At 38.3% G+C, this 25,115-nt stretch overlaps 1 protein-coding gene across 1 annotated transcript in view; it reads right to left on the reverse strand.

The window, feature by feature from the left end:
- Positions 1–25,115, reverse strand: part of NSF (N-ethylmaleimide sensitive factor, vesicle fusing ATPase) — a 149,174-nt gene that overhangs the window by 60,410 nt on the left and 63,649 nt on the right. The window contains exon 9 of the mRNA XM_069543694.1: positions 13,254–13,453. Coding sequence (XP_069399795.1) covers positions 13,254–13,453 — 200 coding nt within the window. The remainder of the gene's footprint in view (positions 1–13,253; positions 13,454–25,115) is intronic.

The raw sequence follows: 25,115 nt of genomic DNA on the forward strand, positions 1-25,115 counted from the left end.
GTAATAAATTACCTGTGATTATGATAAGAAAGCTTCAGAAGGGAAAAAATTCTTTTTTAAGTTTCTACCATGAGAAGACTGAACTGTTAACAGGACATCTAGTTAGAAACACCCTCCAGACAACAAGATATAAACTGAACAAAAGAGGACAGAAAGATAGATGTGAAAGTCATCTACAAACGGCAGAGTATAGAAGCAAATGAGATTCTGTAAGGAGATGAATCATATAATTAAGCTGGAGGAATATAAAAGCCAGACAGATTCTGGGCTACAGTACCAGAAGATGATTCCAATAAAGTCAACCCAAAGAAAACAGGATCAGGAAAACATGACAAAGATGAAAGATGAAGTGCTGTGTCAGAAGTAGGAAGAAAAATGGTTCTAAAAATGACCTGAAGGAAATTGGAAAGGATCTAAAACACACCTGAATATATACTTTAAAAAATAAAAACCAGATAAAACATAGTATGATCAAGCAGTTCCACTCCTGGGTCTACAGTAGCTCTGCTTGTAACTGCCCCAAACTAGAATCAACCCAAATGCTCTCTAGCGGGTGAGTGGATAAACAAACTATGGTATATCCACAGGATGGAATATTACTCAAGAGTACAAAAGGATGTTTGATACACGTGACGACTAAGATGAAAGCTCAGAGGCAACATGCTGAGTGGAAGAAGTCATTCTCAGAAGGTTACATACTATGGTCCCATTTATATGACACTCGAAAAGACAAAAGTATAGGGATAGACAACGGATCAGTAGTTACCAAGAGTTATTGGCAAAGGGACAGCACAGGTGAGTTCTGAGAGGTGATGTCAATGTTCTGCATCTAGATTTTGTGACTGTTACATGAAACTATACACATGTCAAAATTCGTAAAAGGGTACACATTGAAATTCAAAGAAGTTAGTTTTACTTCATAATAATAAATAAAAAATATAACATCTTATCACACATTCTATTATTCATTATTTGGAATACTCTTCATTCTTTAATGCATTCTTATGCAAGATGACAGTCATGTGTTCATCAAGGTTTTCAAAATTTAACTAAGGTTCATTATATTTTTTTTCCAGAATATAACTTACAAATTGTTCTCCTTCCACAATGTTTTAAAACTAAAGTCTGAAAAAATAACTTAATGTCTCAGTTATTGCCATATTTATTAACAGATATCTAAAGATAAATGATAGCTTGTTGCTTAAAAAAACTTCAACACCAAAACCTATTCACCTTTCTATCTGTAGAGAAGATAGAGAATGAAGAATTGAAACTACAATCTTAGCTTTGCCAAAAAATTCTAGACAGTACAGTATTAATTCTTGCTGTCTTCAATAAAAAACAAGGACACTCCTGTCTGTGACTGAAAAGCTGTGAGATTTTATGCTATTTTTTTTAAAGACACCTTTATTCAAGGTTGTCTGTCAATACAGCATAAAACAAAAAGCTGTTATAATGTATGAATTTTGCTGTCAATGTGCCTTATGTTACCACTGGAATCATGACTTCCTTCTCAGTCCAACCTCAAAAATCATCTGTATGGAAGGGAAGCCAGAAACAATAAGAACACTGTGCTTGATTTAATGATCACAGGAGCAATCTTCCCTAAACATAATTCAGTACAATTCTGACCTTTTCAGAACCTTGCTAATCTTGAGACTTGTCATCAGGTCCCTTCCCCCAACCTAGGGAGTACAATAACATCAATTTCTACAGGTGCGTTATTTAAATAAAGGCAAGTTCTTATTGTAATAAATTAGGAATTGGGTAAGGAAGATGTCAAGATTAATGTTCACAGATTAATATAGCTGAATCATCAATAAACCCTTTACCAAAAAGTTTAAAGTTCCATAATCCAATCCTCTTCAATTCACTGACTTTTAGCTCTGTTCTTATGTGCAAAGTCTTCCCCCACAGAAACAGCTGATGCCACTGAGCCCCTGGCAACAGCCTTGGAAAATGGCTGTTCTATATTTAGCTAGTTTGACCTATATGCAAGTGTTCTTCTTTGTCAGCCTGGACTGTCCAGAATCACAGAGGTGATGCTTTTCTTTATTATGTAACACATATATACTCCCCATGGGGCCATTAGCTGAATACACCAAGCCATTTCTGGGTGTAAGAATTGAGAAAAGTATATCAGAAAAACCCAGCTATGATTAATACCTACCTAGAAATTCTTTGCCAACTCAGTTTTATTATTAAGTGTCATATTTAAACTGTCTGCAAGTTTCAAATCAGCAACAAAGATACCTATGCAGCCATGTAGAAACTATCACAACAGATCTTATAAAATGCTTCTCACCTGCACCTGATGTTTAATCCTCAGTATACCATTAGGGTCCATTAGAAACACAATTTTGGTTTTTAATTTTCTTTGTTAAGCAGTATTAATATTTATAAAAATTGGTATCGCATGATGTTTTTTCCCTAGAAGTCTGCTACAGGAACAAAAAGGGGGGAATTTTTTTTTTTTTTGGCTATGCCCCATGGCATGTAGAATCTTAGTTCTCCAATCAGCTATTGAATCTGTACCCCATGCTCTGGAAGTGCAGAGTCTTAACCAGTGGACCACCAGAGAAGTTTCAGAAATTATTTTTTTTAAAAAAATAGAATAGAACTCATTCTGGGAACTCCCTGGTGGTCCGGCGGTTGGGACACTGCACTCACTGGGCCCAGGTGAGATCCCTGGATAGGTGAACTAGGATCCCACAAGCTATGCAGCATGGTCAAAATAAAATAAAATTCATTCTATCTTGCAATTACTGTATGGGTCCATTGGATCTTTTTATAAATCTAAGATATATTATGCTATTTCAACATTCTAGAAATTATGTCATCATTACTCATCAATTAGTCCTATTAAAAAATGAAACAATAAAAAAATAAATAAAAAAAATAAAAAATGAAAGAATGATGGTATTTCTCTGAAGGATGATGCAAGAGTAAAATAAATACCGGATGACATCAACTTTCAGCACTTTTACTGTGTTGCCTGAAGTATAATATCTGCTTTCAAAAAGGTATAAAAGAAGTCTAGACACCATCCACTATCTTTCTTGCATGATTTTAGCTTTAACTGAACACAGTTCAGATTTTTTTATTTTATGGCTGTAATGGCAAAGAAAAGAAAATCAACAGAGGAAAACATTCTGCAATTATTGGATGAATCTAAAGATGAATACAAAGAGTGAGATAGCAGCACCAGAGATACTACTGAAGATGATGAAATGGATCACTCTAAGTAAAATCTGACTATGTGCCTTTAGATGACGGTATGCTAACAGACTGTCTCAAACCCAAGGATGAATAAGACAACAGATGCTGAAGGCAGGTATTACAAAATAAGAAGAAGAAATAGATGATGCAGACATTAAAAAATTAGACTGGCCGTTAAAAAGCTGTATACATACAAACCTAAAAATAAAAATATTTTGCAATTACAGAGTGTCTGATGGCCATCCTCTTTTCAACAAAATTATAAGCCAAATTAAAAAAAGAATTCTTCAAGTACTGTCTTGATGACACAAGTAGAAGAACCAGAAATAATGATAAACTATAACCTATGAGAGATGTCATTTGAAATTTACAATCAGTGTACAAGTTCATGCATGACAACTGATGAACAGTTACATTTAGAGGGTCCTGCCCATTTTGGATATACATTAGTATCTATTGATCAGTCAACAGATGTCTTCAAAATCAAGAAAATATGGGATAAAAATTTGGTTTTCTATATTTAAGCTTTTATTAAATAGTTTAATAGTCTCTGCTTCCCTTTATGTTTTTAAATGATCTGTAAATCAACTTACAAGTAATTTTTAAAAAGGAGTTCTTTCAATCCAGATAGTAAATGGTAATGACTATTTTTCGTGGTATTCTGAGCTGTACAAAGATATTTGAACCAAAAAATATTGTAGTATTAGGGATGAAATCCCTCGTGGCTCAGAGGGTAAAGAATCTGAATGCAATGTGGGAGACCTGGGTTCGATCCCTGGGTAAGGAAGATGCCCTGGAGAAGGGCATGGCAACCCACTCAAGTATTCTTGTCTGGAGAATTCCATGGACAGAGGAGCCTGGTGGGCTATGGTCCATGGGGTCACAAAGAGTCGGACCTGACTGAGCAACTGACACAAGGACACAAGGGATGAATGTAACACTGAATTGGCTCCGGGACTGTCCGAAGAGTTGAGATCAGTCATTAGACTTGCAGTAATATACTAGGACCCAACGCAGCTGAGACAGCTAGAGACCTGAATATGAACAAGAACTTATTGGAATGCAGGGGAGAAAACCACCTTGGGTAAAACTGAAATGATTAAACACCCAACAAGCAGATTTGAAGCAGTAGAAGGGCTGTTATAAAGGCAATGTTTAAAACATTTTTACCACCAACAAAAATTAGAAAAAGTAGAAAATGACAGGGTTTAATAGTACTAGATTTAAAAAAAATTGATGTTATGTTTCTGGTGTTATTCATATTGGTCCACGTACATCTGTTATTTATTTTAATGTCTAAGATGATATTCTATTTCCTACTGGGAAGAATCAAGACGTCTCTACTTTTCCCCCAACTGCATACAGTACAACCAACATTCTGATACCTGTCATTTTGTGCATAAGAGCAAGAGTATTTCTCTAGGGTAGCTGTCTTGAAGTAGAGCACTCATGGGTCATGGGGTTTGTGCATTTTCATTGTTATAAGATGCTATCAAATTAATCTACAAGCTATTACCCACTGTATATCTAATTTATACTATGACTAGTAATGTATATGAAGTCCTGTTTCTCTACAACCTCATCAACTTTTGGCATTATTAGCCTTTGTAAATTTTATCAGGTTGTTAATAAGGTGATTTTTCTTTAATTATGCTTTTTCCTGAGCATTGTTTTATTTGCTTATCTTCAGTTGGGTTCTTCCTCTGAGAAATTGCTATTTCATATCCTCTGCCAGTTTTTTAAATTGTGGTGTTTGTCTTTTTCTTACCCCTTCAGTTCAGGTCAGTTCAGTCGCTCAGTTGTGTCCGACTCTTTGCGACCCCATGAATCACAGCATGTCAGGCCTCCCTGTGCATCACCAACTCCCGGAGTTCAGTCAAACTCATGTCCAACGAGTCAGTGATGCCATCCAGCCATCTCATCCTCTGTCGTCCCCTTCTCCTCCTGCCCCCAATCCCTCCCAGCATCAGAGTCTTTTCCAGTGAGTCAACTCTTCACAGGAGGTGGCCAAAGTATTGGAGTTTCAGCTTCAGCATCAGTCTTTCCAATGAACACCCAAAACTGATCTCCTTTAGGATGGACTGGTTGGATCTCCTCGCAGTCCAGGGACTCTCAAGAGTCTTCTCCAACACCACAGTTCAAAAGCATCAATTCTTTGGCACTCAGCCTTCTTCACAGTCTAACTCTCGCATCCATATATGACCACTGGAAAAATCGATCTGTTGTTCCATGTCCAGTTCTAACTGTTGCTTCCTGACCTGTATACAGGTTTCTCAAGAGGCAGGTCAGGTGATCTGGTATTCCCATCTCTTTCAGAATTTTCCAGTTTATTGTGATCCACACAGTTAAAGGCTTTGGCATAGTCAATAAAGCAGAAAGAGATGTTTTCTGGAACTCTCTTGCTTTTTCCATGATCCAGTGGATGTTGGCAATTTGATCTCTGGTTCCTCTGCCTTTTCTAAAACCAGCTTGAACATCTGGAAGTTCACGGTTCACGTACTGCTGAAGCCTGGCTTGGAGAATTTTGAGCATTACTTTACTAGCATGTGAGATGAGTGCAATTTGTGTGGTAGTCTGAGCATTCTTTGGCATTGCCTTTCTTTGGGATTGGAATGAAAACTGACCTTTTCCAGTCCTGTGGTCACTGCTGAGTTTTCCAAATTTGTTGGCATATTGAGTGCAGCACTTTCACAGCATCATCTTTCAGGATTTGAAACAGCTCAACTGGAATTCCATCACCTCCACTAGCTTTGTTCATAGTGATGCTTTCTAAGACCCACTTGACTTCGCACTCCAGGATGTCTAGCTCTAGGTCAGTGATCATACCATTGAGATTATCTGGGTCATGAGGCTCTTTTTTGTATAGTTCTTCTGTGTATTCTTGCCACCTCTTCTTAATATCTTCTGCTTCTGTTAGGTCCAGACCATTTCTGTCCTTTATTGTGCCCATCTTTGCATGAAATGTTCCCTTGGTATCTCTTAATTTTCTTGAAGAGATCTCTAGTCTTTCCCATTCTGTTGTTTTCCTCTATTTCTTTGCATCGATCTCTGAGGAAGGCTTTCTTATCTCTCCTTGCTATTCTTCGGAACTCTGTATTCAGATGCTTAGATCTTTCCTTTTCTCCTTTGCTTTTCACTTCTCTTCTTTTCACAGCTATTTGTAAGGCCTCCTGAGACAGCCATGTTGCTTTTTTGCATTTCTTTTCCATGGGGATGGTCTTGATCCCTGTCTACTATACAATGTCAGGAACCTCTGTCCATAGTTCATCAGGCACTCTATCAGATCTACTCCCTTAAATCTATTTCTCACTTCCACTGTATAATCATAAGGGATTTGATTTAGGTTATACCTGAATGGTCTAGCAGTTTTCCCCACTTTCTTCAATTTCAGTCTGAATCTGGCAATAAGGAGTTCATGGTCTGAGCCACAGTCAGCTCCCGGTCTTGTTTTTGCTGACTGTATAGAGCCTCTTGCTTCTTATATAGGAGTTATTACAGAGAATTCATTATAGGAGATGCCAATTGTTTGTGGATTATATGGACTTTAAATATCTTCTCTGGTTTGAGACATTTGTATTTAGTGTAATTTGACAAAGAATTTTCTTTATATTAATGTAACCAAATTAACATTTTTCCCATATCTCTGATTTCTGTGTATTAAAGAAATTTATTCCTAGCCTCAATTCTTTAAGCTTTTCCCTATTCTTCTTCTAAAACTTTTCTTCTGTAACTTTTAATTTTGTTTTTTGCAAATCCATTTTGTAATTTTGTATGAAGTGAGATGAGGACTACACTTTATCTTTCTCCAGAAAGACAATGATCTCCGTCCCATTTACGGAACAGTATATTATATCCCCTCTGATCTGTATAGCCACTTTTCACATAATAAGTTCCTCCTATGTTCCTCAGTTTCTTTGGTCTGTTTTTACATGCATATATAAAACTGTTTCAACTACTGGGCTTCCCTGGTGGCTCAGTGGGAAAGAATCCACCTGTCAATGCAGGATACACGGTTCAATCTCTGGTCCAGGAAGACCCCACATGCTGTGGAGGAACTAAGCCTGTGCATCACAACTGCTGAGCCCGCGCTCTAGGGCCCAGGAATCACAGCTACTGAAGCCTATATGCCTAGAGCCCATGCTCCACAACTAGAGAAGCCACTGTGATGGGAAGCCCACGCACTGCAACCCGAGTAGCCCCACATCACTGCAACTCGAGAAAAGCCTGTGAAGCAACAAAGACCCAGCATAGCCCTCCCCAAAAAGAAAAATGTAGGAAAAAAGAACTTGTTTCAATTACTACAGCCTTCCAGTAAGTTTTGATACCGGAATAAGTAAGTTTTCATTATTCTCCAAAATTTCCATCACACTTCAAGCATCCAAATAAAACAGTTGTTAAATTCCAAAAAATTCATGTTACACTTGATTGGAAAAGCACTTACAGATTAATATGGGCAGAATTGTCATTTTTATGATAATGTTAGGATTCCCATATGAACACGTTCTATCTTACCATTTATTAGCTCTTGAAAATTCAAAACTGCTTATAATTTTCTCCTTTATTTTTCCTGTTAAAACAGATTTAATCCTAGTTACCTTACCATTATGACCGCTGTTGGAAGTTAAATCTTTTTTTAAAGTTACATTTTCAGTGTCTTCACACTTTGAGTCATGTTATTCCCTTCCTGCTTGTAAAGTATTTGAGTTTTATTTATTCCTTCCTCAGCTCCCCCTCATGCCTTGAAGAGCTTGAGAACTATATACAATTTTCATATAAACATATGACTTAAGCTTTATGTTAATTAACATTAGCATCTTCTTCCCAAATAATACAAGGATCTTATATGAATTCAACCCACTTACCACATGGTTTGTTCTGTATTTTAGTTCTACCCTTAAATAATGGTATGACACTGATCATCATTATCATTTTGTACATTGAAAGCTTATTAAATTCACCTCTTTTAAACCTTTTTATTGTGAAATATGGCATACCCAGAGGGAAAGTTCCCCAAATGTGTATGTATGTCTGAAGGAATTGTCACAAAATGAGCATCCATGTAACCTTAACAGGAACTAGAATAGTGCCAGCATCCTGGCAGTGTCTCCTTACCACCATTCCCCAACACCCCTCACCCATCATGCCTCAAAGGCACCACAATCTGACTTTTATGGTAACTATTTCTCTCCTTTATAGTTTTACCAACTAAGGAACATGTATCATTAAACACCATACTTTAGTGGAGCTTTATATAAATGACATCATACAGCACAGATGATCCTTTCTTGTCTGATTTCTTTTGCTCAACATTCATTTGTGATATCTACAAATATGAATAGCTATGTGTACAGCCAGGCTTCCCTGGTAGATCAGCTGGTAATGAATCCGCCTGCAGTGCAGGAGACCCTGGTTCGATTCCTGGGTTGGGAAGATCCACTGGAGAAGGGACAGGCTACCCTCTCCAGCATTTTTGGGTCTCCCTGGTTGGCTCAGCTGGTAAATAATCTGCAATGTGGGAGACCTGGGTTTGATCCCTGGATTGAGAAGATACCTGGAGAAGGGAATGGCTATAACCACTCCAGTATTCTGGCCTGGAGAATTCCATGGACTATATAGTCCATAGGTTGCCATAGCCTGTTTACTTTTATTATAATACAGTAATTTACTGTATATTTATATGACTGTGAATTCTAGGTTGACAAGTTACTCTCTTAAAAAAAGGCATTTAACTGATTTCTGATTTTCATCGTTTCTGTTGAGAAGAATAAGTGTGAAAATGAAACTTACTCAGTCATGTCCGACTCTTTGCAATCCCATGGACTATACAGTCCATGGAATTCTCCAGGCCAGAAGACTGCAGTAGTAGCCATTCTCCAGGGGATTGTCCCAACCCAGGTCTCCTACACTGCAGGCAGGTTCTTTACCAGCTAAGTCACTGAGAGGACAAATGGCATCTATTTGTGCTTATTGAAAAATAATTCACTTTTTTCCTCTAGTTGTTTTTAAGATTTCTCTCTTTTTTGTTTGTTTGTTTTCAGCTGTTTAATAATGATCATCTATACATGCAGAGTCGGACATGACTGAACAACTTCACTTTCACTTTTCACTTTCTGGCACTGGAGAAGGAAATGGCAACCCACTCCTGTGTTCTTGCCTGGAGAATCCCAGAGACGGGGGAGCCTGGTGGGCTGCCGTCTATGGGGTTGCACTGAGTCGGACACGACTGAAGCGACTTAGCAACAGCAGCATACATGCAGAATTCTTTGGTATTTCTCTTGCTTGAGGTTCATTATTACTTCTGGAATCCATGGACTGATGTTCTTCATCAGTTTTAGAAAATTCTAAACCTCTTTTTCTTCAAATACTGCTTTTGCTCTGTTCTCTTTCTCCTGACTTTTTGGAAATTTAAATATGTGCACTAGACCTTGTCTTGATCTCTATTGCCTTTCATCCTTTGTTTCTGGTTATTTTTGTTTAATATCTTTTGGTTCACTAATTTTCTCTTTGGATGTGTCTAATCTGTTGCTTCAATGTGAGTTAATTTACTTTCTCATTCTCAGAATTTCCACTTGACTTTTCTTTTAACATTTTCCAATGCTCTGCCAAAATTTTCAATCTTTTTTCTCTTTGAGCGTGATAAGTATACTTATTTTAAAATACTATATCTGAGAATTCCAATATCTGGAGGCCCAATTTCTATCATCTTTTGTTTTTCTTTGTGTGTGTTTATGTCTTTGTGTATCTGATTCCTTTTGACTATAAGCCAGGCACTGCATTTGCAAACTATAGAAGCAGTTTATGACCTTGCATGACACTACCTTCCTCCAGGAAGGATGTACAATTCTGCCAAATGCCGGGGTCACTAGTCGTTTAGGAACCCTCAGCCTAGTTTTAGAGAATGACACAATTCAAAGCTTATCTGTAGCCTCTGTAAGAACATGTCTACTTCTGGTTAACATTTGCTTCTATGGTGTAGCCTTTCATGGTCCCAACTCAAAAGCGAGCAGGTTCATCAAGAGTCCCCTCTTTGTGGGCCATGGGCTCTAATCTCTTTCCCCCTTACATTCACTCACTAGCCAATCAAAAGGGTTACAGACCTGTTTAGCAACTTTCTCCAGAATTGGCTAATTTCTCCAGAGGAACAGTGACCCCATACACTGGGACCTTCTGCCCCTGGGCCTCCATTCTCCCCATAGATCTTGTATGCTCTTGTTGCCTCCAAGCAAAAAAATAAGTAAATAAAACTTTCCATTGAGCCTTTCTGGTAGTCTTCAGTGGCAGGCACAATTTAAATTACCTACTCTGCAACTACCAGGAGTTAAAGTTCCAAATTTTATCTACATTTTCACCGATTTCATTGCTCACCATTGTTTCTAGTATCCAATCCACTCCTTCTGGGTTCAGTATTTTTCAGTCTCAAGTATATCCTGCTTCACATTCTTCCAACAAGCTTCTGTGACTTGTTGGAAGCTTCTAATAGTTAATTCTATTAGACTTTATCTGAAAAAATACCTTCATTCTATCTTACTCCTGAATGAGAATTAAACTGGGTATAAAATTTTAAGTTGACAGTTATTTTCACTTAGCTCTGTGAAGATATCTTTCCACTGTTTTCTGATCTCTCTTGCTATTGTTAAAAACTTTACTGTCAACATGATGGATATCTCTTTGGATGTCATCATCATTTCTTCATTGCTAATACTAAGACGTTTCTCTTTTTTCTTTGGCATTCTCCCGTTTCACTACAATGCATCTACATATAAGTTAATTTTTACTTATCCCATTTGAACTCATGGTGCTACATGAATTTAAGTATTTATAAATCTAAGTTTTTAAAAATCAATTCTAAAATGTTTTCAGCCATTCTATTTTTGAATATTGCCTCTATACTATTCTATTTGGGTTTCTTATTTTAATACTGTTATCTTAATTTCTCTTTCATACTTTCCATCTCTGTATCTCTCTATGCCACATTCTGGGTGATTTCTTTAGATTTATTCTTCTGTTTATCACTTCTCTCTTCAGCTGAAGCTACTGCTTATGCTGAACCTAGTTGCTGAGTTTTAAATTTTGATGATGATGTTTCTATTTATTGGAGATATTTTAGCTTTCTCTGTGAGAAGCTCCTGTGGCCTGGGCTTGGTGGAGGACCCTTTGGGGTATTCTTTTATCTAACAACTCTATGTGGGATCATTAATCCAGGATTCATTTTAAAATTAACTTCCCAATTTGGGGACCTCAAAGTATACTGGTGGTGTGCATATGTATGTCTTTCCCCCGCCACCTCCTAAGCATGAGCCAAAGACCCATGGTTTAGAACTGCCATGTGAGATTCCTTAGCTTCCACTCTAGAACCCAGGCAAACAGTTGAATAATTCTGTCATTTCTCTGTGTTGGTAGGGAAATAATTTCTAGTCATTTCTCTTCACTGATGATACAGTCACTTTGGAGGTTCCAGTTCCTAGTCCACATCTTAAGCAAGTTCAAGGGCTCATTTTATGCCCCCTTGTTGTTCAGTCACCCAGTCATGTCTAACTCTTTGCAACCCATGAACTGCAGCATGCCAGGCCTCGCTGTCCTTCACCATCTCCCAAAGTTTGCCCAAGTTCATGTCCAATGCACCAGTGATGCCATCTAACCATTTCATCCCCTGATGCCCTCATCTTCTGCCTTCAATATTTTCCAGTGTCAGGGATTTTGCCAGTGAGTCAGCTAGTGGATGCTAAAACTCAAAGGCACACATTACCAGAACCAAAAAAGGAAGCTCATTATCCTTAGCACTTTAATTTCCAGTTTTCTTTTAATTTCTGAAGACATTTCTTTCTCGAGAGCTCAACTGTTCTTCCGAAAATATTTTAATTATATTTTACCCAGCATTTGAAGATTTTTGTATGTTTTCATGCTTCCTAGTCTACTGTATTTCCAGAACCAGAAATCTCATGACATTGTTTTTCAGCTTTTCTTTAATGAAACAAATATGTTAATACTAGTATATTAGTCAAGGTTTTCCAGAGAAACAGAATCAATAGATCTATAGATGTGTTCTATCTGTTCTACTGGTACTTAAAAAAATATATTTATTCTAGACCTAGATTTATATCTTTTTACCTATCTAGAGATTAATTATAAGGAACTTGTTAACAGAAGTATGGGAACTGACAAGTCTTACTATCTGTACTGGGTGAGCTGGAGACACAAGAGAGCCTGGTGTGGCTCTCTCATCCAAAGGCCTGCAAGCTTGAGAGCCAGGAAGAGTGGGTGTTTCAGTTTGAGTCTGAAGGCAGAAAAAAACTGATGTCCCAGCTCAGGGTAGTCAGGCAGAAGGAAATTCCCTCTTACTCAAGTGAGGGTAAGCCTTTTTCTTCTTTTCAGGTCTTCAACTGATGGCATATTAGCAAGGACAACTGCGTTACTCAGTCTACAGATTCGAATGGTAAACACAACTCAACCAAAACAACGTTTAACTGATGTCTGGGCACCCTAGGGCCCAGAAAACTAACATAAAATTAGCCATCCCAATTAGTAAACTCTGGTTTGATTTTTAGTTAAATTTTTTTTTTCTAAGACCCAAATCAAATTTTCCTTTGTGACCTAACAGCTTATACCTGTCACTCTACAGCTGAGTTGGGTCAGTGGTGAGTAAACTAGCTTTCTGCACAAGAACTTTACACATACATAATTCTATAAGTCTCTTTATGGATTTAACTTTTCTCTTTTATGATAAATGAATTCAAGACTCTAGAAGTAATGTGGAAGAAAAGTGTCACTTAAAAAGATATTCATGATATGTTTTTGCAAAACTTTTGGTTTATATCACCATCCATCTTTGTATTCTGAACATGTGGATACTGACATCTGCTCACAAGGTGTAAATCTCCCGTAATCCCAGTTCAGTGACATAACTCGGTTCTAAATAAATTTTACTTGCAATTTCTTCAAACTGTAAATTACAGCAACACGTTTTCCACCAGAACTTTGGGTTTCAATCGTCATATAAATGACAACAAACTTTTACTAAATTATATTAGCATTACCCTCCTTTGCTCCTCTTCAGCATCAGCAAAGAGTTTACGAATGTTAGCCTCTGACTCTCCCACATATTTGTTGAGAATTTCCGGCCCGTTGACCACTTTAGGCTCTCTTGCATTCAACATCTTGCCAATCTGTCGAGCCAATAGAGTCTTACCACAACCTGGAGGCCCGTATAACAGGATGCCTTTAACATGTTTGCAGCCTAAAAGGAAAAGAGAACAGTCTTACATCAACTAAGTAAGACATCAAAATTTCCTTTCTTCATATGCATGTTAGGAAAAATACAGCAATCGCATTAACATACATTAATATCCAGGTGCTATAAACAGAACAAGAATGAACTGAAGCTCTTTTTAAAACAGAATATTCCACAAACAATCCCTACACCAGTATCAATAGTTGAGGGGGAAAGCTGCCAATTAAAGGTCTTGGAAAAGTGTATCTGAATTATGATTTAGTTTAGAACAAACACTTTTAACTGTGAAAATGTCTGTTTGACTTAAATACCTAATCAGGAACTATTACTTCCTTTTCATTCTCCTTTACTTTAAAGCTAGCAGGGGAAAAGAAAGATCTGTTTTCAGGCAAATTTAACTCAACACAAATCTATTATGATACAATAGCTATGGAAACTATATCTTAGTCATAGAAATTACAGGTCTACCTGTCAATACAAGTACTTGAAGAAAGGGCAGACATGTCTGAGTTGGGTGGGGACTGAGCGATCTACAGGATGCAGATGGATGTTACAGACTCTGTGGATAAAGCTGAATGCCCTACTTCACAGGACTATGCCAAGTGAGAAACCTGCTTTCTCAGAGCCACCAAGAAGAAAATGAAGCTTCCAAAGAACTTGGATGCTTCATTCAATTCTTTTTGAGGCAACCATTGCTAAATGCATTAAAGATATAATTAACAACAAAAAACAGCAAGACTGAATGACTTAAGACTCCCTAGAATTTCTTGGGCTCACTCTATGCAAGCATTTACTCCATTTCTGAAGATTAAGAGGACCTTTGGTTTCTGTTTAACTCACTCTAGGATTCTCACCTATCTTGTAGTTTCACACTTAACATGCTTGACTCTTTTCTTATGAGTTTCTTTATACTCTTGCCTGGAAAATTCCACGGACAGAGGAGCCTTGTGGCTACAGTCCATGGGGTCGCAAGGAGTCGGACATGACTGAGCGACTTCACTTCACTTCACTTTTTTCTTTATACTACACCAAAAAAGCACTCTGTGAAATAATAAATTCTTAGATTTCAAGTGTTACACTCAAAACTACAGGTGAACAGGAAATTTTCTGGAAATGGAATATAGTAAGTTTTTATGGATAATGTCCTCATTTGGAATGAAACCTTAAAAAACTGTATCTTTAAGAAAATTATGACAGTGTATTTAATGACTCACATAAAGAAAACCACAAGATTCAACCAACTCTAACTAGAAATTTTAGATTCTAAGGAGGAAGATACTTGGTGTTGCCTGTATGGCCATTGCTTCTATCTTTGTTTCAAAAAGGGACTCCCTTTTAAATTCTTGAAAGTGATGAGATCTATGTTTATGGTTAGACTTTTAGAGACAAGGGGAACTTGGTAGAAACATATGAAGGCTTATATTCTTGACCTTCTCATCAAGAGTAAGTTCATGTTTCAAGAACTGTAGCCTATAAAATGTCTTTGCCCTTGTCCCACCCTTGGGGCATAAGGGGTAATGAGATACGGGGATAAGCCTTGAGCTTCTGCTAGAGGCCAACACCACCAGGCACCCTCAGGATCCAATCTACTGGGACACATCTGAAGTGAACTCTGGAAGTTCAGTTCAGTTGCTCAGTCATGTCTAACTCTTTGCGACCCCATGGACTGCAGCACAACAGGCCTCCCTGTCCGTCACCAACTCCCAGAATTTACTCAAACTCACGTCCACTGAGTCGGTGATACCACCCAAACATCTCATCCTCTGTCATCCCCTTCTTCCACCTTCAATCTTTCCCAGCATCAGGGACTTTTCAAATGAGTCAGTTCTTCGCATCAGGTAGTGGTTGGCTTGGAGTGGAAGATTATGAGCCAAAGTATTGGAGTTTCAGCTTCAGCATCAGTCCTTCCAATGAATATTCAGGACTGATTTCCTTTAGGATGGACTGGTTGGATCTCCTTGCAGTCCAAGGGACTCTCAAGAGTCTTCTCCAACACCACAGTTCAAAAGCATCAATTCTTCAGTTTTTTTTTTCCTCAGGTGCTCAGCTATCTTTACAGTCCAACTCTCACAGCCACACATGACTACTGGAAAAAACATAGCCTTGACTAGACTGCCCTTTGTTGGCAAAGTAATGTCTCTGGCTTTTAATAACCTGTCTAGGTTGGTCATAACTTTTCTTCCAAGGAGCAAGCGTCTTTTAATTTCATGACTGTAGCCACCACCTGCAGTGATTTTGGAGCCCCCCAAAATAAAGTCTATTACTGTTTCCACTGTTTTCCCATCTATTTGCCATGAAATGATGGGACCAGATGCCATGATCTTAGTTTTCTGAATGTTGAGCTTTAAGCCAACTTTTTCACTCTCCTCATTCACTTTCATCAAGAGGCTCTTTAGTTCTTCTTCGCTTTCTGCCATAAGGGTGGTGTCATCTGCATATCTGAGGTTATTGATATTTCTCCCGGCAATCTTGATTCCAGCTTGTGCTTCATCCAGCTCAGCATTTCTCATGATATACTCTGCATATAAGTTAAACAAGCAGGGTGACAATATACAGCCTTGACGTACTCCTTTCCCTATTTAGAACTAGTCTTTTGTTCCATGTCCAGTTCTAACTGCTGCTTCCTGACCTGCATACAGATTTCTCAGGAGGCAGGTCAGGTGGTCTGGTATTTCCCTCTCTTTCAGAATTTTCCACAGTTTGTGGTGATCCACACAGGCAAAGGCTTTGGCACAGTCAACAAAGCAGAAGTAGATGTTTTTCTGGATCTCTCGTTTTTTTGATAACCCAATAGATGTTGGCAATCTGATCTCTGGTTCCTCTGCCTTTTCTAAACCCAGCTTGAACATCTAGAAGTTCACAGGTCACATACTATTGAAGGCTGGCTTGGAGAATTTTGAGTTTTACTTTACTAGTGTGTGAGATGAGTGCAACTGTTCAGTAGTTTGAGCATTCTTTGGCACTGCCTTTCTTTGGGAACTCTGGAAACTGGCTCATAATCTTCCACTCCAAGCCAACCACTACTGTTTGACTTAAAACTATTTGTAAAAAACCATAGCAGAGGAAAGCGGAGGTGGTGGGAATGAAACAGGCACAAGGGAAGAAGATCCAGAAAGGAGAAAACAAAGACATGCTTAACACCTACAAAGTACCAAAGCTTAGCCCCATCTCCAGTCTCTTAACCTTCTCCAAGTTTCTCAACTTCCTCCTAACCACACTTCCTTCCAGTTAAGGCATACTTTCTTTCAAGGACTCTTGCTTCCTCGGCATTCTTATATTTCTGTTATACCTACCTTAGGAGCCCTGAACACAATATGACTTTATTGCACCTAAACATTGGCCACAGAGCAAGACCAGAGAAAATTACACCACCGTGCTGACTGATATCCTAAGCGCTTCATGCCATCTGATTTCAGCTCTGTTCTCACTGCTCCCTCAGTATTGCATGCCACCCCTCACTCATTTCTGTTAATCTCCCATTCTCCTTAGTAATTATCCAGATCACCACTGTTCTCTTCTCAAGTGCTACCCATGTCATTAATTCTTAGAGATGATTTAGACTTCTACTTTGCACATTAAAAAAAAAACAACCTATCAAGTATGAATTCTATTTAGCTCCCTGCTTCCTCTTTTTTTTTTTTTTTAACACTGCAAATTTATAATCTAACAGTTCTTTAAGTCATAAGTTTGAGTGGGTTTGGGTAGCTCAGATCCATTTTTCATAAGACTGAAATCAAGGTGTGAGTCAGTGGGGTTTTGGGTAGAATCAGTTTCCAAGTATATGTAGGTTGTTGATAGAATCCATTTTCTTGTGACTGTAAGACTGCGATTCCTATTTCTTTGCTGGCTGTCAGCTGGGGGTTCATCTTTTCTCCCAGAGGCTGCCTATTTTCTTTTGATACTTTCCATGTGGTCTCCCTCCAGTAAGTGACTGAGTTTCTCTTATGCTTCAGATCTCTTGAGCTTCTTTTTCTGACACATCTCTCTCTTCTGCCTTCCTCTTCTGCTTTAAGCTACGTTCTGTGATTATGTTAGGTTCACCCAGATAATTCAAGTTAATCTCCCTATCTTTTGACAAGGTTATTAGTAACCTTAATTACATATCCAGACTCTTTGCATCCCTGCTTCTTTATCTACAGATTTATCTGCAGACATCTCCATTCTCAACTTCAGCAACTGTTCTCAGAGGAGTTTCCTTCCTCTTCTCCAAGGTTTAAATCACAATTATTTGTCTTTATACTTTCTTCTCTATTAGACTGAACTATTCAAGGCAGGTGCTCTCTCATCAATTCTGAATTGCAAACACTCAGCATTAATATCTAGCACATAATATATACTCAATAAACAGGTGAACAAGTAAATTGTTGACATCCTTCCTATAAAACTCAGAGAAAATGGGGGGCAAGAAGATGATTTAAAAAAAATATCTGAAGCTCTTATTTGAAAGTATTTATTTTGTATTTGAAGCTCTCCACAAAAGTATTTACTTTCATGGCTAAGATAATTTAAATACCTAAAAAAAAAATGTCTTTGGAAACACTGGGACTTTACAAATTTGGCCAAACTACATAATATCTACGAAGAGATTTTTAACTCTGTAACTCTGTTTTTGTATGTGGGAAATGCTCAATTTAATATGCTCTGAATTAAATTAACTCAGATGTTATAAAATGAATAATCCACAAAATATTACCATGAAATTTGAAAGAAAAGAGGTAAAATGCACATCCATGGAACTTATATATAATCTATAATACAGATCTGTGAAATTACAGAATCTGTTCAATATAACATCAATAGGAATGTCATAAAACCTCTAATCTGCATTAAAACCATCATTCTACCATCTTTTTTAGGATGCCAGGAAAACACATCAAAAAATATACACTTACATGTGAAGATTTTTAAAAATCCACTTCCACAAAGGAAGCAGTTACTTGAATAAGCAGTGGAAATAGGACTTTGTTATTACTATTATTATCATAGCCTTTTCAACTTATTAAATAAGCATCGGTCTCTAATTTTAAATGAGTCATAAAAACTCTTCATAAGTAATTCCATTCAACAAAAGTGTATTAAGCTCCTGTTTGGACTAGGCACGAAACGAGGTGTTTGGGATACAAACATGAAAAAGGCAGTCCATACCTGCAGGGCATTTCTGATTTAGTAGGAAAGACAGAAATAAAAATAAGTTATCCCCAATATAATATGACATTATCAGAGACGGGCATGAAATGTTTCTGGAACCTAGCCAAGAGAGACTGATCTTGCCAGGGTGATGGCAGAAGATTAGGGATGGACACAGGGGAAGAGATAACACAGAGTCTGGGCCTTGGAGGATGGCTTGAGGTTCCTAGTCGGGCAAAGGAAGGGAAATGGCAGCCTAAAGACAGAGATCAGCATTAGATTAGGCACGGTGGCATGGACCTCGAAGTTGTCCTCTCAAGACAGCCAGTCATCCCTTCCGTGGCTGGGAGCCTGAGTACAAGGTTGACAGGTTCCCAACTAAGACAGGCCTCAACACCATGCCAGGAGTTTTTAATCTGTTTTGTAAAAACCCAGAAGTTTCTAATCAGGGAGGCTACATAATGAGATGTGTGTTTAAAAGCTAACTCTGGTGGCAGAGTAAAGGACGGACTGGAGAAGAAAGATCAGAGGGCGGGAGTCCAGCTGGAGGAATGTTCTTACCCTTTTTCTGGGGACACTGCCTCACTGTCTGGCTTTGGGTTTTTTGCCAATTAAGCTTCCCTATCCCTCCAAGTCCTTTGGAAGCACATGAACAATTGGGTCGAGAGGCCTCAGAAGGCTGCCTCCCTACTGATGCCCCAGCTTTCCCCTGAGCTTCTCCAGAACATGAAGGCCTAGCACTGATGCTGGGAGCCTCTGATCTCTGACCGCTAGACTGTCTGACTGCCAAGCTGTACTGATTGCTGTTACTTTTTTTTCCCTTTATGTCTTACATGCCCCTCACTACTCAGAGATCAGTTCCCTGAGTTAGGGAACTACATAGCAAAGGGCAGGCACAGAGCAAGGAGAAATCAGTGGAACTGACTTGTTTAAAATGTCATGTTCTCTCATTCTATCCCTTACTTTTTTCCCCATGGAATAGTTTAGTGGACCTCCCTAGAAAAATGCCCATGTACGAAAATTTGTATGCACTTTTGAGAAGATTCTTATATCCTCTGAGGTCCAGGCATTAAATTCAAATTAAAAATCCTGAGTACTACTGAAGTAATCTAGACAAGAGACCAGAAATGGAAAGAGGCAACAACTGTAAGAAACAGTAGTAGGAAAAGAACAGAAGATAGGGGAGGTATTCATCAGAAATCAAGAGACCAACTGAAAATAAAAGAAAGAGGAGTCAAGGATGACCTGAAGGCATCTAGCCTGGGAACATAAGAAAAATGATCGTCATCTCAGAAAACAACCAAGAAGTTAGCAATAGCAAATCATAACTTAGTTTTGGGCTATAAGGCATTTGAGATTCAGGCAGTAATGCCCATTAAAATAAGACTTGTTGAAAGCTTAGAAAAGATATCAGAACTCCTGGTTCAATATTTTTGAATGTTTGCTCTGGGTACATGAAAAGCCTCCAAAAGCTTTGAGCAGAGGAATGTGACAAGAGGGACAGACGCTCTGGAGACAGAGGATGAGGCCTGGAAAGAGAACATGTGATGTAAAAATCAGGAGGTTCATGCTGATCTAGGTCAGATCATTTGGGGCTGAGGTAGGAGAAGGAAGCCAAGTGGTGTAGGCAGGAATAGACAAGAGATAACACTTTCCGGAACTCTGGCAACTTAGAGGCGGGATTTAAGGAGAGGTGCAAGGAAACTTCTTCTGAGACTAGTGAAGTAAAGAGAAGAGGAAGCGAGCTGAGGTTATGCCCGCTGGGCTTTGTTTATCACCTGGAGCAGGGGCTGAGGTCATCTAAAGAACGCAGGATGAGGAGATGGCACTGGTAGACATGTAAGCAGTTTGGGAAGAACCTGAGGAACTGGGGAAATGTGTGGGAAGGTGGGCTTGAGCAGACAGATGCCACTGGGTAAGTGAACTCAGCACAGGAAAGTCAGGTCACTGAGGAACTCTCCTCTTTGCTGTAATTATATAAGCAACTTACAGTGTGAGGTAAGGTGTAGGTTCTTACTCAATTCTGTAAATATAAATTTTATTAAAGCTGGCATAAGAATCTTGACTTTTGGGGTTTTAACCACTGTTTTTTCCAAACTGAATCTTAAACTTTAGCATTGCAGGGTAAATAAAATTACCACACACAAAAAAAACCAACAACAAACAAAACTACCCCAAACTCCAAAACTACCACATGGCCTGTTCTCACCATTCTCCCTCTAATTTCCACAAAGTTTGAGGCTTTAATTTTCATTTCTAAATCATTTGCATCTTTTCTCCTTCCTCCATAATTTATGGACTAATAGTATAATCAAAAATAGTGCCAAAGCATTTCTTCTCTTCATTTCCTGAGTTGTTAATTAACTGCTTATTTTAATAACTGCTTCTGTTAATCTCTTCCTAAAAACACCTAATCTTTATCTGGATGAGGCACAAACATAACACTCCTGGTTATAGTATCATAAAGGAAGGTGGTAGTGATAACCATAATTCAAAATGGCCAAAACTGGCTTTATATATTTGGTTTTGGAATTCAAGTTGCTAATTATATTCGAATATAGGAGTAAATGAAGTTTTGGGATTGTGTTCTTTGACTCATTCAACAAGTGTTACATTAAGATGAGTTTGTTCTCTTCTGATTATTTCTCTTTCCTCAGTGAAATTAAAGATTTCAAATTATCAGCTGCTGGTGAGGATGGAATGAGGCAAGAGGTAATGTTGGATGTTTGAGGAGAATGGAGATGAACTAGTCCTCTCAGAGAGGCAGGAAGGAAACTGACAAGACTAAGGAAATACATGCCTTCTAGGCCTCTTGGCTAAGATAGGTGTAGACTAAGGGGACATAGAAGGAATGCTAGGAAACACTGATGCCAAGACATGCTGATGCTTGCTTAATATTTGGTTCTTAAATTTAAAGTGAGGTCAAACATCATGGTTTTGTGTTTTTCTGGAGCCACATGCAAGTCTGGGGACTGGTACAGAGTAAGCAGGTAGCTGAGAAACAGCTGACACACACAACATGAGGAGCAAGGCTGTTAAGGGTGTACCGTAGGAGGGTAAAGGCCTTCTGCAATGGCTCAGCAGGTAAAGAATCACCTGCAAATGCAGGAGACTCAGGAGATGTGGGTTCAATCCCTGGGTCAGGAAGATCCCCTGGTGAAAGAAATGGCAACCCATCCAGCATTGTTGCCTGGAAAATCCCACACTCAGAGGAACCTGGCGGGCTATAGTCCATAGGATGGCAAATAGTCGGATGCAACGGAGCACACACAGAGGAGGGTAAAGGTGGTAGACCATGGAATCTAAGCTGGGTAGAGATGACGAAACAGCTGGGAAGTGACACAGGGTAAATTAACTGGGAGATCCCATAGGACTGAACTTGCTGCAGTAGGGATGAGACGTAGGCTAAAAGCAAGCAAGGAGAAAACGGGAGGTGGCTAGAGAGCAAGAGGCTTAAAACTGAGATACCAAAGTTGTGGTTATTAGTCATGGTGCAGTCTTGGGTATGACCAAAGTGAGTATCTGAGATGGAGTCAAAGAAAAGTTAAATGGAAATGAGGACTCTGAAGAACTGTGAAGACAGACTGTTAGACAAATCACCAACAAGGATACTAAAGTCACCAGTGACACACAGAAAAATAAAACAATCAAGATTACAGTTAGAGGAGCAAGTAAGCCAGACAACTTCTTTATCTGGCCCCCCTGTTCATTCTTCTCTAGCAGGGCTATTCCTGTTCTCTTCCATTTTGTTCTCCATATGTTAGGGACAATGAAAAGTATTAATATCTATTATTGTAAAAGTAATGTCTATTATTGTCTATTATTTTACATCATTATATAAAAGCTATTAATAAAGGTACAAATAATGTTAAATGCCAGTGACATAAATACAGCAAATGGTAATGCCATTGTTTACTAAGGATTTAAGCAAATATGACACTGGAAACTCACTGTAAGACTATATTCTGTAAATAATTTAGTGTAAGGATTGTTTGTATCTCATTCTAGAGCTGTTGTCATAAGGAATTTTTAATGATTTGCTAGAATATGAACCGCAAAGCTGAATTTCAATTACATTTCACAATGGATATTTGTCAAATGGATGAAAGTACAGCTTGTGGTCAGGCACCAGATAGGTGAAGAATGACTGGTTTAAGCGCATTAGGAAATAAATCATGCGAAACATCTCTACAGAACATTAAAAATTACTAACCCAGAATCCCATTTTTCTGACCATTGATTCTCAGACTTAGATTTCTAAAGCTATTATAGCTAAACAACTTCTTTAAAAACAACTGGAGATTAGTGTTGTCATTGGGTTGCTTAGCTTTTATTTTGCAAGGTAAAGATTTCTTTTTTTAAAATATAAATTTATTTAATTGGAGGTTAATTACTTTACAATATTGTACTGGTTTTGCCATACATCAACATGAATCTGCCACAGGTATACACGTGTTCCCCATCCTGAACCCCCTCCCTCCTGCCTCCCCAACAAAAATATCAAACCTGACATCTTCTATCACCGCCATTTAATCTAAGAAAATATACTGTACTATCAAAAGGTAGCAAGGACATATAATCTCAGAATGAAGAAGAGTTTTTTTGTATTAGACTCAAGAGTGAGTGCTCTGGAGTCAGCTTGTCTGGGTTCAAGTCCTGGTTCTTCCACTTATAATTGGAAATAATAATAGCAACTACATCAGAATATTATTATGATGATTAAGGCACTTAGAAAGAGCTCATGCTGCTGCTGCTAAGTTGCTTCAGTCATGTCCGACTCTGTGAGACCCCATGGATGGCAGCCCAACAGGCTCCTCCGTCCCTGGGATTCTTTAGGCAAGAACACTGGAGTGGGTTGCCATTTCCTTCTCCAAGAAAGAGCTCATAAATAGGCTTAATTAATATTAGCTTATTTTTTTAAATCACCTTGCTGTGCATGAGTTATGAGATGCAACCAGCCTGCCAACTGGTAGGTGAGAATTAAATCACTGTTAGGTGACTGTAAAGCCTGAAAATAAATGAAGATCTTGCTTGTGAAATTCTTTCTGAGACTGACTACTGTGACCATCTGGCCCCTTAAACATTTTACCTAAAACACCATTGTCACTGGGACACTGCAAATTACCAGGACTCATTCCACTGTTGAACGTCAAAATCCAAATTAACACTGTAGTAAATGAGTTGTAACAGTAGTTTCACAAAGATTTTGCTAGTGTTCAGTAGGGCAGGATTCTCTGTAGCTTTAGCCTCTTTCCAGGTGGATTACTATCATAGTCAATCCTCCCTGCTCCTCTTATGCCTTAAGCAAGATTCAATTCATACCAACTTCTCAAGCCTTCCAACCTCATTAAGGGTCAGTGTGTAGCTCCACCCATAAAAACCAAGCTACCGTGACTATCACTTTCACATATATACACCTTTCTAAAATCTCTCTCCCCAACCTGTTCTATTATAATAAGCATGTTTCTTCTTCAAAGTTCCCCTTATCACCCCAATTGTACCAATTCTCTTAACTATCAGATATTAGAAAGCTGCCACTCCTCGTTCTTAGGGTGGCACACACCTCACTCTGTGGCACTCACCTGGAATGATCTGGTTCTATTAAGATGAACTGGGGCTAATTCTGGGTATTTCACCCAAAAGGACATTTGCAATGCTAGATAACCACTGCCCATCCTTTGTCTCTTAGTTTGAGGTAGCTTAGTATGATATATACTTCCAATTCTAACTTTCACTCTCTTAAATTAGCAGTTCTCCAACCATGTACAAATGTGTAACACTGTTTGAGCCCCACGTATTGTTACTCAGTGATTATAATCACACAAACTTTGGTGGGGAGAACTTTAAGAGGCTTTAAGGTGTGTGCTATGATTAGTGTGGATGACTTCTGATCTAAAAGTCTAAACAGAGTAAGACCTTATCCATTATAATAAAGCTTATGTAGCCCCTCTGATGAAAATAATACATGAAAATATGTGTAAGATATCTAATGTACTAACTATAATCTCTTTTCTTAAGATAGTTCAATGAAAAAAAATAGCCTATTTCTACAATGTAATTAATAAACAGTAATGTTTGCTGTTTATAATCTTTGAAATATTACCCATAAAAGTAAAAAATCTGCATTTGTTAATCTCTTCAATTTTAAAAAGCAGTGAATTTTCTTTGTTTTCCTGAGATTGTATCAGAAGCAAGCCACACTGAGGAAAAATTGTCAGTCAACTTTTAGGTAACCAAAAGAGGAAAAAAAATTAGGGCAAACACTAATTTTACGTAAGAGTAAGCAGAATAAGAATAAATTAGGACTGATCTCTGTCAAATTAGCATTAGGATAAAGAGTGTTTATTTCATGGGGAAACACGATCCATAAAGAGAAAGAGAGAGAGAGAGAAGTGTGAAGTCGGTTTGGTGATGTTTAAAGGGGAATCCCACATAACTTCCAGTTCAAATGCAGACAGATTTGCCATGTTTGCCAAAACAGGGAGGCTATCAACAGAATAGCGGCAAGTCAGGACATATTCACAAGTCTTGCAAGCCGCTC

This window comes from Ovis canadensis, chromosome 11 (assembly GCF_042477335.2).
Source record: "Ovis canadensis isolate MfBH-ARS-UI-01 breed Bighorn chromosome 11, ARS-UI_OviCan_v2, whole genome shotgun sequence".
NCBI lineage: Eukaryota > Metazoa > Chordata > Mammalia > Artiodactyla > Bovidae > Ovis > Ovis canadensis.